The sequence below is a fragment of the Anguilla rostrata genome, chromosome 7 (assembly GCF_018555375.3).
Source record: "Anguilla rostrata isolate EN2019 chromosome 7, ASM1855537v3, whole genome shotgun sequence".
Lineage (NCBI taxonomy): Eukaryota > Metazoa > Chordata > Actinopteri > Anguilliformes > Anguillidae > Anguilla > Anguilla rostrata.
The window spans coordinates 48,944,248-48,955,757 of record NC_057939.1 but is presented as its reverse complement, the minus strand read 5'-3'; the positions used below and the strand labels follow the sequence as shown (position 1 = coordinate 48,955,757).

The 11,510-nt window shown below is 45.0% G+C and overlaps 1 protein-coding gene and 1 long non-coding RNA gene across 2 annotated transcripts; one reads left to right on the top strand and one right to left on the bottom strand.

Moving 5' to 3' along the window:
• Positions 1-847: 847 nt before the first annotated feature.
• Positions 848-2,329, bottom strand: LOC135259924 (uncharacterized). The gene is made up of 2 exons (XR_010331429.1): positions 2,190-2,329; positions 848-1,047 (listed from the first exon to the last, which is right to left on the bottom strand). It is a non-coding gene; the product is annotated as an uncharacterized LOC135259924 (long non-coding RNA).
• smo (smoothened, frizzled class receptor) lies at positions 970-11,486 on the top strand. The gene is made up of 12 exons (XM_064344856.1): positions 970-1,231; positions 2,230-2,435; positions 3,038-3,247; positions 3,887-4,059; positions 4,641-4,860; positions 5,262-5,385; positions 5,547-5,639; positions 5,812-5,920; positions 6,862-7,047; positions 7,302-7,450; positions 7,645-7,779; positions 8,137-11,486. Exons 1-12 carry the CDS (start codon positions 970-972, stop codon positions 8,805-8,807), a joined length of 2,538 nt encoding a protein of 845 aa, XP_064200926.1. The 3' UTR covers positions 8,808-11,486.
• The last annotated feature ends 24 nt before the right edge of the window (positions 11,487-11,510 follow it).

The following is an 11,510-nucleotide window of genomic DNA, read 5'->3' as shown; positions in this document are numbered from 1 at the left end:
TTAAAGAAACATTTTACTTTACTGCAAGGCAAACATGTAATTACAGTATAACATCCCCTATAACTTGTGTAAAAAAGAAAACAAACAATTCAGGGATTTGTCTACTTTGGATTTTAGGCTATTTACCCGAGTTGGGCGTACTTGAAACTACCTGTGTACACCAATTAACAAACGTGGTTACAGCGCTGCGTGAAATCATCTTTGTCTGGGAGGGTGACTGTTTTGATATTACCGTACGGCGCATTCCTACTCTGGGACGTGGGGGGATGGGAGCCTTGGTTTCAGAAACTTTGGCTCTCCCAACATGTGCATTCCAGGGAGGAAGAGGGGAAAAAACAGCGGACACGGCAGCTAGAGGGGGGAAAAACAAAGGACTAGACCTCCGCATTATCACAGCCGCGACTTGAAGTGGGGATCCCCGATTTTTTTGGTAGTTTTTTTGAGGAGAGTGTAACTGTAGCTCGCCTTTTTTTGCAGCAAAATGCGAAAAGGAGGTACGCTGTAACAGGGGGATGGAGCGAGTAGTCCGGGGATCGTATTACAGTTTTTCAGACTTTTCATGTCAAGGTTTTTTTTCGCTTCCCAAAAAAAGTGGGGGGATGGTGGCTTTGTGGCTCGCTTTCGCCGTTTAAATCAGATTCTTTCTTTTGCAAAATACACGAGAAGTGTTTGGGGAAAAGTTTTTAAAATCTTTTAAAAGTTAAAGTTTTAGTAATATAAATGGGGCGCGGATGAAGATAACGACGGATTAAAAAAAAGGATTAACCCACCGATAATGGAATAAGAAATTTGCAAGAAAATATTTTTATTTTACTTTCGAGTTAAAAATATGCAACATAAGCCTGCGGTGCTTCCTCTAACAGTTTATTGGTAAAACTTGTTTGCTTCTTGAACAACGCTCCGAGTTATAGAAACAAGGAAAGTATTGGGTCTCGCGGACACAACGTTGCACCGATCCAGTATCCCAAGATGTCTTCCCGGAGCAACTCCTTTGTTGAAAGATTTGGGATGCTTTGGATATGGCTTGCCTCCTTAACGTTTACTTGTCTGGTAACGGCACAGAAAAACGAAACTGTGTTTAACGATTATTGCAAGAAATCGTCAACATGTGAAGCACTGAAATACAATACATGTCTTGGTTCGCCGTTACCGTACACTCACACGTCCCTAATTCTGACGGAGGATTCAAGTACCCAAGAAGAAGCTTTTGAGAAGTTAGCCATGTGGTCCGGTAAGACTTGTAAACTGTGTGGCTTAATTAGTTTAGTCATTGCTACAGATGCTCCATTAGGGCAGATCCTGATTGCGATTAACTGATCAGGAACTATTACTATTACAAAAGTTTTACGGATGAATTAGCTACCATGAACTAGGCTAATCATGAACTAGCTACCTACCAAAGTTGGTAGTCACATTATCAAGTGAACATTTATAATCGATGCGGTACTCCCAACAGTTAAGCCAGTTCCACTCAAATATTATAAGTCAACAATAATGTAAAAATGATCATTTAAAATATTTTTAACATCGTGGAGCAGTTTTGATTTTTTCAGCGAAGAGTTGGCTATATGTTAACATTTTCCTTACCTGCTTAGATACATAATAGCATTTAAATAAGAACTCATTATGTATATAATCCTATTTAAAATGATTTCATATGGATTACCTACTCTTATTGAAATGGTTACATTCACGTGCCATTTGACGCATTTCAGGGCTTGATGGAACTAATGCGGTTTTGCTTTACATCCATCACGCGTTACATTTAAGCTTCTAATAAGCTGTCGCAACAGACTAAAAGTCTTTTTTTATGTACCTAATGTTCTTAGTTAGTATTTTATATTGCAGTTATTTTTTCAAACTTAAAGAAATGACTGCAATACTGTGTCGTGTAAAAGTTGATTTACTATTATGGTTCCCAAACCCTTTGAGCCCATTACGCTACCTTCAGGAGGGACTGAATTTTCTGTTCCTATTTTTGGTGGAATTATATATTAATGGATACTTATTGGAACATCCGTCAAAACAATGGCAAGCACACTAATTGAGTGCAAGTAGCAAGCACAGTGTTTAATCGGACTGTTGTGAAGGTCAAAGGAAATGCGATGTACTGTATACACAGAATTGTTTTTCGACCCTATCAGTGGGGTCCCCCTGACCTGGAGTTTGGGGAACCCCCTTGCACTCACCGCCCTTGTCCCGTCTCTCCTGGGTGTGCGGGGGCGCCAGGTTTGAGGAACGCCCCGGGGTGCTGGGCGGTTATTCAGCCCTTGCTGTGCGCCGTGTACATGCCAAAGTGCGAGAACGGGCGAGTGGAGCTGCCCAGCCAGAGCCTGTGCCAGGCCACGCGCAAACCCTGCGGCATCGTGGAGCGGGAGAGGGGCTGGCCAAACTTCCTCCAGTGCACCCAGGACAGGTTCCCCGTGGGCTGCCAGGTGAGGACTCTGCGTCCCCCGGAGACGTTTTCACCTGAACACTCAGCCAACCTGCCACTCAATTACTTGTTAACTAATCAAGGAGGAGCCAACCTACCAATCAGTGAGTCCATTAGTCGGCCAATCAGCCAACCAATCAGTCAGTTAATGAACCAATCAACGTTTGTTTTTCGATAGTGTCATTTAACAGGCAGGTGGCACACATCACTTCTCAATGTATATTTTACAATTATTATTTCTTTGCCACCCGATGTCATGCATGTCAGCTAATTTTCAAGATGGGCCACACACAGTGTTGCAGGAGTCAGCTTCACCTCAGTTAATTCAGTTCAGGGAAATTAATTAAAATTCACGTGAACTGAATGAACTGAAAGACGCCCTCTTACGAGAAGTTATGAGAACTTTCAATTACCAGTAGTGATTGTTACCTCAGCATTAGAATGTTCAGGAACATTCTAACTGCATATTTGTGATCCTACACCTTAAATGGTTAATGGGGTTGGGGTTGGGGTTTTGGATTTGGGTAATGGGGTTATCCCCTCTGAGGTGTGTGGGTGTGGGTCAGTACTTACCGATCGATTGACCGGTCGATCGATCTACAGAACGAGGTGCAGAAGATCAAGTTTAACACCTCCGGGCACTGCGAGGCCCCGCTGGTGAAGACGGACAACGAGAACAGCTGGTACGAGGACGTGGAGGGCTGCGGCATCCAGTGCAACAACCCGCTGTTCACCAACGAGGAGCACTCGGACATGCACACCTACATCGCTCTCTTCGGCTCCATCACCCTCTTCTGCACCTTCTTCACGCTGGTGAGCGTGCGCTCAGCCTCATTCAATTCAATTCAAATACGCACTGTTCATTGGTGAGGACCCAGTTTTTCCAAACTCAAATCTGCATGGGTGAGGGCCCAATTATTCAAATTCAAATTCAGATTCGGCATTGGTAAGGACTAAAATAATTTTTAAAAAAGCTTTACTTTCTTATGAAATTAAGATAAAGTTGCACCTTTCACTTCATCTAAAAGGAACTTTTCAGTGAAGTGGGAGAGATTCTAACCTCTGCCACCACAAATGTGTAGCACCCATCTGGGTAATTTAGATGGGTAACTGATTTATGATCATTGTCATTTGTGATGCTTATTATATTCCTCTTGAATGGCATAATTATAATTGCAATATTTGTTTTCAGCAATTGTACAGTGGCTGATAGCACGTGTTCAACCGATACAAATAATGCAAAACCATGCAGAGTATGTGATTGACCTGTCAAATTACAGGCCACTACTTTCGCCCCTCTCTCTTCATGTCCCTAATCGGTTTAAGATGACATAAATCTGTCCAGCATCATTTGTATGAGGAAGTTGAGAAATGTGACAGGCAGGCCTCCTCCCCCCGCAATTGCCATTGGTCTTAATGATCTGTCAACCCTGCTGGGCATTGTGGGAACAGGCCACTTTCCTGGCGGACTGGAAGAACTCCAACCGCTACCCGGCCGTCATCCTGTTCTACGTCAACGCCTGCTTCTTCGTGGGCAGCATCGGCTGGCTGGCGCAGTTCATGGACGGCGCCCGCACGGAGATCGTGTGCAAGAGCGACGACACCATGAGGCTGGGGGAGCCCACGTGAGTCTCGCCGCTGGTCCCGGGTCAGGCTTCCCCGTCGGGCGTGTTCCTGACCATATGAGCTAAAAAAAACATAGAACTGATCCTAGATCAGCGTGTGTCTGTTCAGGAAGGGATGTCCAGTGTAGGAATGCTGATTTAGGGTCAGTTTTTTTCAAAAATATATTCCAACACTGGCTGAACAAGGTGTGCTTACGGGTGGACACTAATCCATCCGAAAACGTGTGAGGTCTGTGTCGATGTCGGAAACCGACTTAATTTTGTGCACGGGGGTGATCTAATCCAGACACTTGGCGTAAATGACCAAACATGGCTCAGGACATGTCTCAGGAGAGGCCGTGAAATTTCAGTGCAGGCAGAGGCCATGAATTAATTGTGAATATCTGAATCCAGAAATCCCCGATCACAGACGTGGGAGTGTGCACAAGTGAAAAAAAACATTCCACAAAGGGTTAATAACCCACTGGAAGATCTCCGCTATAGAGCTGAATATAGAGACATTGAGAGAACTGGTGGTGTGACCGATCCACGGACTAGCGGTTGACGAGGTGTGATTTCTGTTCGTCCCGTCCTTCCCACAGCTCCACGGAGACGCTGTCCTGCGTCATCATCTTCGTCATCGTGTACTACTCCCTGATGTCGGGGGTCATCTGGTTCGTCATGCTCACCTACGCCTGGCACACCTCCTTCAAGGCCCTGGGCACCACTCACCAGCCTCTGTCTGGGAAGACCTCCTACTTCCACCTAGTCACCTGGTCCATCCCTTTCGTGCTGACGGTGGCCATCTTGGCAATAGCACAGGTAAGCACCCCATCCGTGTGGCCTGCTTTGCTGCACTGTTGAAGGTGGACATCAGTTTTATGGTCCATTTCAGTTCAGTCAATGAAGCATCCTGAAATGAAGCATCATTAAATTCAGCAATAAAAAAATGTAGCATTGTGGGAATTTTCCAGTTTGTGAGTTTAATTTAAGTTCACTCCTTTGAACTGACTGACGAAGCTGTGGTCAATATGACAAAGCTGTCTTGAAAATTGCCTGAAAAAAAAGTACTTTTCTTCACACAAATACTCTTCCCAATTAAGCGAACACAAGAGGGAGAGTGATAAAGTGGCCTGGATATCAGCATGGGTAATGCGTGGATGTGCAGTAGTGGGTTTTTGATGAGGACGGGTCATGATGCGTTTCCTGTGCTGCTGCTGTAGGTGGACGGAGATTCGGTCAGCGGGATCTGCTTTGTGGGTTATAAGAACTACCACTACCGCGCGGGGTTTGTGCTCGCCCCCATAGGCCTGGTGCTCATCATCGGGGGCTATTTCCTCATTCAGGGTGAGTATAGTCTTTGCTTCAGATGAAAAATTTCACACATTTATATAGATTTTTTTGATGTACAAAATTACATTTTGAGAGCAAGGGAGGTGTCTCAGGTCGATAAATTCAGTAGGCCTGAAATTGATTGTGTTTGTTTATTATTCCTTGCGTCACTGCAGGTGTCATGACGTTGTTTTCAATCAAAAGTAACCACCCAGGGCTTCTGAGTGAGAAAGCAGCCAGCAAAATCAACGAGACGATGCTGAGGCTCGGTAAGACTCGGTCGTAAAAAATGCTAATATAAATTTATTATGCTTTGTGCTGATTGTGTATTTCATTACGGGATCTCATTTGCGCAAGAACTTTTATAAATTTTGAATTACCTGTGTGTTTTACCTGGAGAAATCCCTTCTCAGCAGCTGCCCCTTGTGTCTTCCCTCTCAGGCATATTTGGATTCCTGGCTTTTGGCTTCGTCTTCATCACCTTCGGCTGCCACTTCTACGACTTCTTCAACCAGGCCGAGTGGGAGAGGAGCTTCAGAGAATTTGTGTTGTGAGTTTCCCTCGTGCTTGTGGTGGCCATGATACAGTTTACCCCTTTGAAGAGTAGGTTTTTCATTTTTTTAATGTTGTTTTTTTTTAAATTGTAAGCAAGTGTTCTGGAACTCCATTGCTTTCAGTCGCCAGTAGTGATTGTGACATCAGCATTGGAATGTTCCGTTAACATTCTAATCAGGTATTTGTGACCTCACACCTTAAAGGGTTAAAAGCCATGTTATCATGTTAAATGCCCTTCTTAAAGCCAACTTTTTTAAAGACATCTGCCGAAGGAGCAAATTGTAAATTGTAATTTCAGTAAAACACGTCTTTTGCATTTCAAGCCGACATAACCATGGCTGTAAGGTCGGCCAATAGGTGTCGCTGTAGCGACTGTTAACTGCAGCAGTGCCTGTTTGCGGGATTCCCTGAGTGTGGTTTAATTTCCTGCTTTTCTTTGGGCAGGGTTTAGGTGTGTTTTCTTTAGCTGTCCGTGCTCCTCTCCCTCACTATGTTAAGTGTTCTTCTGTGGCTTTGCTATTTTGAGCCATCTCTCCTTATAGCTCCCAGCCTTTTTATAGTCTTATGAGCCTCAAAATAAAGTAACAACTTCATGCTGCACCACAGAAACAACCTGGCAAACCTGTAACTGCATATAATTTAAGCACCTGGTTTTAGGCTGGCCAGATGGCTATGTCCAAATAAAACAGACTGCAGTACCAAAGACTTAAGGCAGTGGTGTAACAAATGTAGTATTATTTTAATGGCGGCTTTAGCATCCCATGTACAGTGTGCCTTTTTTCCTAGTATTCATTAAAATTCTAACAACATCAAGCGTACATTATGACACATTTTTGATGGAGAATTAAGTTGGTAAACCAATGATTGACATGATGTCATCCTGCCAGCCTGCCAGCCAAAGACTTGACAGGCTCTGTGTGTCATTCTTGCTTACAGCTGCGAGGCCAACGTGACGATCGCCCATCAGACCAATAAGCCGATTCCAGAGTGCACCATCAAGAACAGGCCCAGCCTGCTGGTGGAGAAGATCAACCTGTTCTCCATGTTCGGAACGGGCATCGCCATGAGCACCTGGGTGTGGACCAAGGCCACGCTGCTCATCTGGAAACGCACCTGGTTCAGGTGAGCAGGTGTCCGCTTGAGAGCGGGGCTGAGGGAGTTCAGTTTGAGCTTTTCCATAATTAATAAGTGCCATCCCAAAAGAAGGCGGAATCCCATCTGTGTGATTGACAGTACACCAAACCAATGAAAGTCGTTCAATAAATGCTTAGCTCCAGTGTGTTTGCTACTGTGCTGCCATAGTTTAAAAATGTGTGCGTTTGAATTGGCACGTGACCGTTGCATGATGGAGGGCTGTTGTGACGCTTGTACTGAAGGATCCTGGGACGCAGCGACGACCAGCCCAAGAGGATAAAGAAGAGTAAGATGATCGCCAAGGCCTTCTCAAAACGCAAAGAGCTTCAGCAGGACCCGGAAAAGGAGCTGTCCTTCAGCATGCACACCGTCTCTCACGATGGACCCGTCGGTAAGGACCAACGGGAACGTTTACCGCCTCAAACCAGCCAACGTTTACTTCTGAGGTCAAAAAATGACCTTTAATATAATAAATTAATTGGAGATGTAAAATTATTTAGTTTTTTCCGATTAAACTGTAAGCTGTGTTCAACTATGCCAGTGAGTAACCAAGCTGTGACCACGCCTCTCTGCCTCCCCCTCCAGCTGGTATCAACTTTGACCTGAACGAGCCGTCCATTGACATGTCCTCCGCGTGGGCCCAGCATGTGACCAAAATGGTGGCCAGACGAGGAGCCATCCTGCCCCAGGACATCTCCGTCACGCCCACGGGAACACCAGGTGAGCTGTGCTGCACTCTGCAGTGCAGAGAGCGAGGGCCCAGTTAAGCAGATGTACGGCTCCACAATGCTGGCTGCTGTAGTTGAAGACTGCTAATGCTTCTGAGTGGGTGCTTGCATTGGGGGTACACTGAGGATGAGTTTGTGTGGTTTTCATATACATTTTATCTCATTGTTGGCAAATATTTTACTCCAGGGTCTACAGCTAAAAATTAGCCTCTGAGCCAACTCAGGTTGTCCTAACATCCACATTGAAAATTGAAATAATTAAAATTCCCTCTCTTGCTCTCCCTCTCTCTCTCACTCTCATTCCCTCTCCCTCCCTCTCTCCATCCTTTTTTCTCTCTCCCTCGTGCAGTCCCACCCGACAATAAGAATAAGCAGCTGTGGATGGTCGAGGCAGAGATCTCCCCGGAGATGCTGAAGAAGAAGAGGAAGAAGAAGAGGAGGAAGAAGGAGGTGCGGCCGCTGGGGCCCGAGGAGCAGCCCTACGACCCAGACCGTCGCCGCGGAGACCGCGCCCCTCCGAGCTCGGTGCCTCGGCTCCCAAAACTGCCCTTCCACCGGAGCCTGGTAGCCAAAGGGAGCGAGCAGCCGCAACAGGAAGAGGAAGTGCTCCCGGGGTCCCTGCCCGAGTTCAGGCCCTCGCACCCGCTGCCGTACCAGGAGCGTTATGGCGTACTGGGGTTCCCTTCCTCCGCCGACCGCTGCCGATACTCCGGCCTCCGCCCGGACAACGGCGGCGGAGAGCCCCCGTCCCTCGGCGACGGGCGGCCCGGGGGGCGGAGCCTGGGCCTGGCGGGGGCCGGCGATCGGGGCTACGGCTACGGCTACGCCCCGCCCTGGCAGCGGCCCGGTGCCGGGATGTTCCGGAACACTGCGGAGGAGGAGGAGCCCGCGGCGGGGGGTTCCGGGAGGGCGGGGCACCGCGCGGTGAGGACTCAGGGCAGGAGGGCGGGGCTCGCCCCCATCCACTCCCGGACAAATCTGATGGACGCCGAGCTGGTGGATGCCGACTCGGACTTTTGAGAGGATGTACGGTCCGGCCACTTTTGTACCAGTGTGTAAGCAAGAAGTGCTGGAAACTTTTTAAGACTTACAAAACTCCCCCCTCCCCTCCGCCACCTCCCCCCAATTTAGGCAGTTTTACGAGAAGAAAACTATTTTAATTTTTTATTTGGCAATCTTTTAAAAAAACACACAAAAAAGAAAAGGAAAAAATTCAAGGGGTTTCAGGTTACTGAAAATCAGCTCTGTGGTCACATGGTCCAATGAGAAGTCACGAAAACAATCCCGGAGAGACAGTCCACTGATCAACACAGTCACCTTTTCAGGAAAGCAGCCATGTTCATATTTGAAAAGATAACTTTAAAGTGTCTTACAATATATTACAGAAATGTAATATATCAAAGATTCATGTTCTAACTTTGAAAAAGAAGGCAATATGCTGTAAGGACAAGACTGACTTGGGCTATCACTGTTGATAAATATACATAAAATCTATCTGATAAATATGGATTTTTTCATCAGTATTATTTCACCATCTGAGAGCTGTATAACGACCAGTTACACCAGTGTTGCCCAAGGAGGACTGATCGATTTTGGGATATCCTACCATATTCTATAATACCATTTATTTGACCTGAGCTTTTTGTTGAAGTTGCAGCTAGTGTCCTGGGTGCCCTTTTTGGCTGCTGTCTGATATTGTAAATTTGGACCAAAACCATTAATCGATTAAGACAAAATTCAGCATATACACCGACCCTCCAGGAATGCAGTTGTGTAGCCCTCAGAAGACTGCTTCCATTTTAAGCATGGTCTGTCACAGATAACACATTGAGGGTGGGTGAGGGGGGGGGGGGGGGCAACTGTGTGTCCCCTGAGTTCCGGAAAGGATAGACGGTACTTCTGTAAATAAAGCAAATATGTTTATTTTTTTAAAGCATTACCTTGTGCTAGCACACATGGGTAACCCTCTCCCCTCTGTAAGGGGGAACAAGAATGAAATTGCCTTTGTTCTTCTTTGGAATGAGAGCTAAGCCTAACCCTAAGTTTTTTGAAAAAATATGTACTGCGCATGTCATTCATGTACTGGTTATTTCTGTACACATGTACTGAAAAGGGCTGTTTTTATGTTGGAAGAAAGTGTTTTTTTCCCATCGTTGTGATAATTGTAAATACGTGTAGATAATTTCAGCAGGACTAAGGAGCTTGGCGCAGGCCTCTAGTGTTAATGCTTCAAGAAACAAGGAGAAGATGTGGAAATGAAGCTGTCAGTAAACTGTGGCACAGCGTGCTAACTCTCACTCTGTACTGTATCATGTACCTGTCCAGCATGGCAAAGAATGAGGCCCTTTACATTTTAAATGAAGAATCCGTGTTTGTTGTTCTTCTTTTTTTTACGTTACAAGTTTTCAGTGAGGTATTTCTCTGTCAGGACTCCACTGGGCGAGCTAACACAAAAACTGGCCCCTCGCATTGCAAAGAAGCGGTCTGTTAGGACTGTCATTGCTGCTCTCCGGCGCCAACTAGTGGGCCGGATGCCTGTCAGCAGCCTGTGATGTTGCTGGGCAGTTGCTGTGGTGTCTAAGCCAACCAAGTGCAGAGATTAAGGCCTTCTAAATTTATAGAGGATGTTACAGTGATGGGACAGTCCTGCAGCTGCGACTGGGCATTCAGAATAACAACGAAAAGCAGGGAACGGAGGAGAAAAAAATGTCGCTACAACATGAAAGGAAACGATGAGAGGAACACATGGCAGGTGTGTAGCCGAAACGTCCCTTGCCACACATTTTCTGGCTGTGCTGCAGTGGAGCTGATTCCCTTCACGTTATTGTACCCAGTTTGTACATTTTTGTGTTTCTGTAGTTTTTATTTGTTTTCTGAAAATCTTTTTTTTTTTTTTTTTTTTGGTAGATCTAAAATGAAATAGTTCTGTCATAAAACATCAAACTGTACTGTGATTTTTTCTGTGTAAGCCATATGCAGTATAGATGAAGTGCTTAGTGTCAGTATTGTCACATGACAGGTCTTAAATCTTTCTTAGGATTAAATGTACATGTAATCGTACTGGCCCGGAGTTAGTGAATTCACCATTAAGTTTAACCTACCAAAGTGGGTTAATTTTCATGCTCGTTATGTCTACCAGATGAATTGTTGTTGATTATAAGACAATTCTTTTTTTTTTTTTTTTTTTTTTACATCTGTCAGGTGGTTTCTGATAACCTTGTGTTTTTGATTCAGAACATTCTTAAAAAGTGCACTGTAGCAATGGTACTTGTCTGTAACTGGCTTTGAGTTCTCAGACACTACAGTTAAATAGTTCTTTATTTTTTTAAAAGAAGGCGGCATTAGCATCGTGCAGCGGATGGATTCCAGCGTGCGTTTAATAATCGTGCATTTAACAGACGTGAGACCACAGGAACAAATGGCAGCTCTTGGAGAGTATTTTTAAAGAAACTTTTGTCTTCGTGTAAAAAATGGGCTCCTTGTTTAATATATTGAGAAAATATTCAGAGATTAATTTCACTTTTTTTTGTAACAATTGAATAGTCCAGGATAAGACAGCATTGTGAAATAGCCTGTTCCCGAGACTTCTGTTATAGCCTCTTTCATTCATCCATTCAGTAACATTTGTTATACAGTGTTTTTTTGTAAAGATATCAAGCAATTGTATTTTTGTATGTGTCAATAAAAGTATTACATGTAGCGGTATGTTTCTTTGCGAGTATT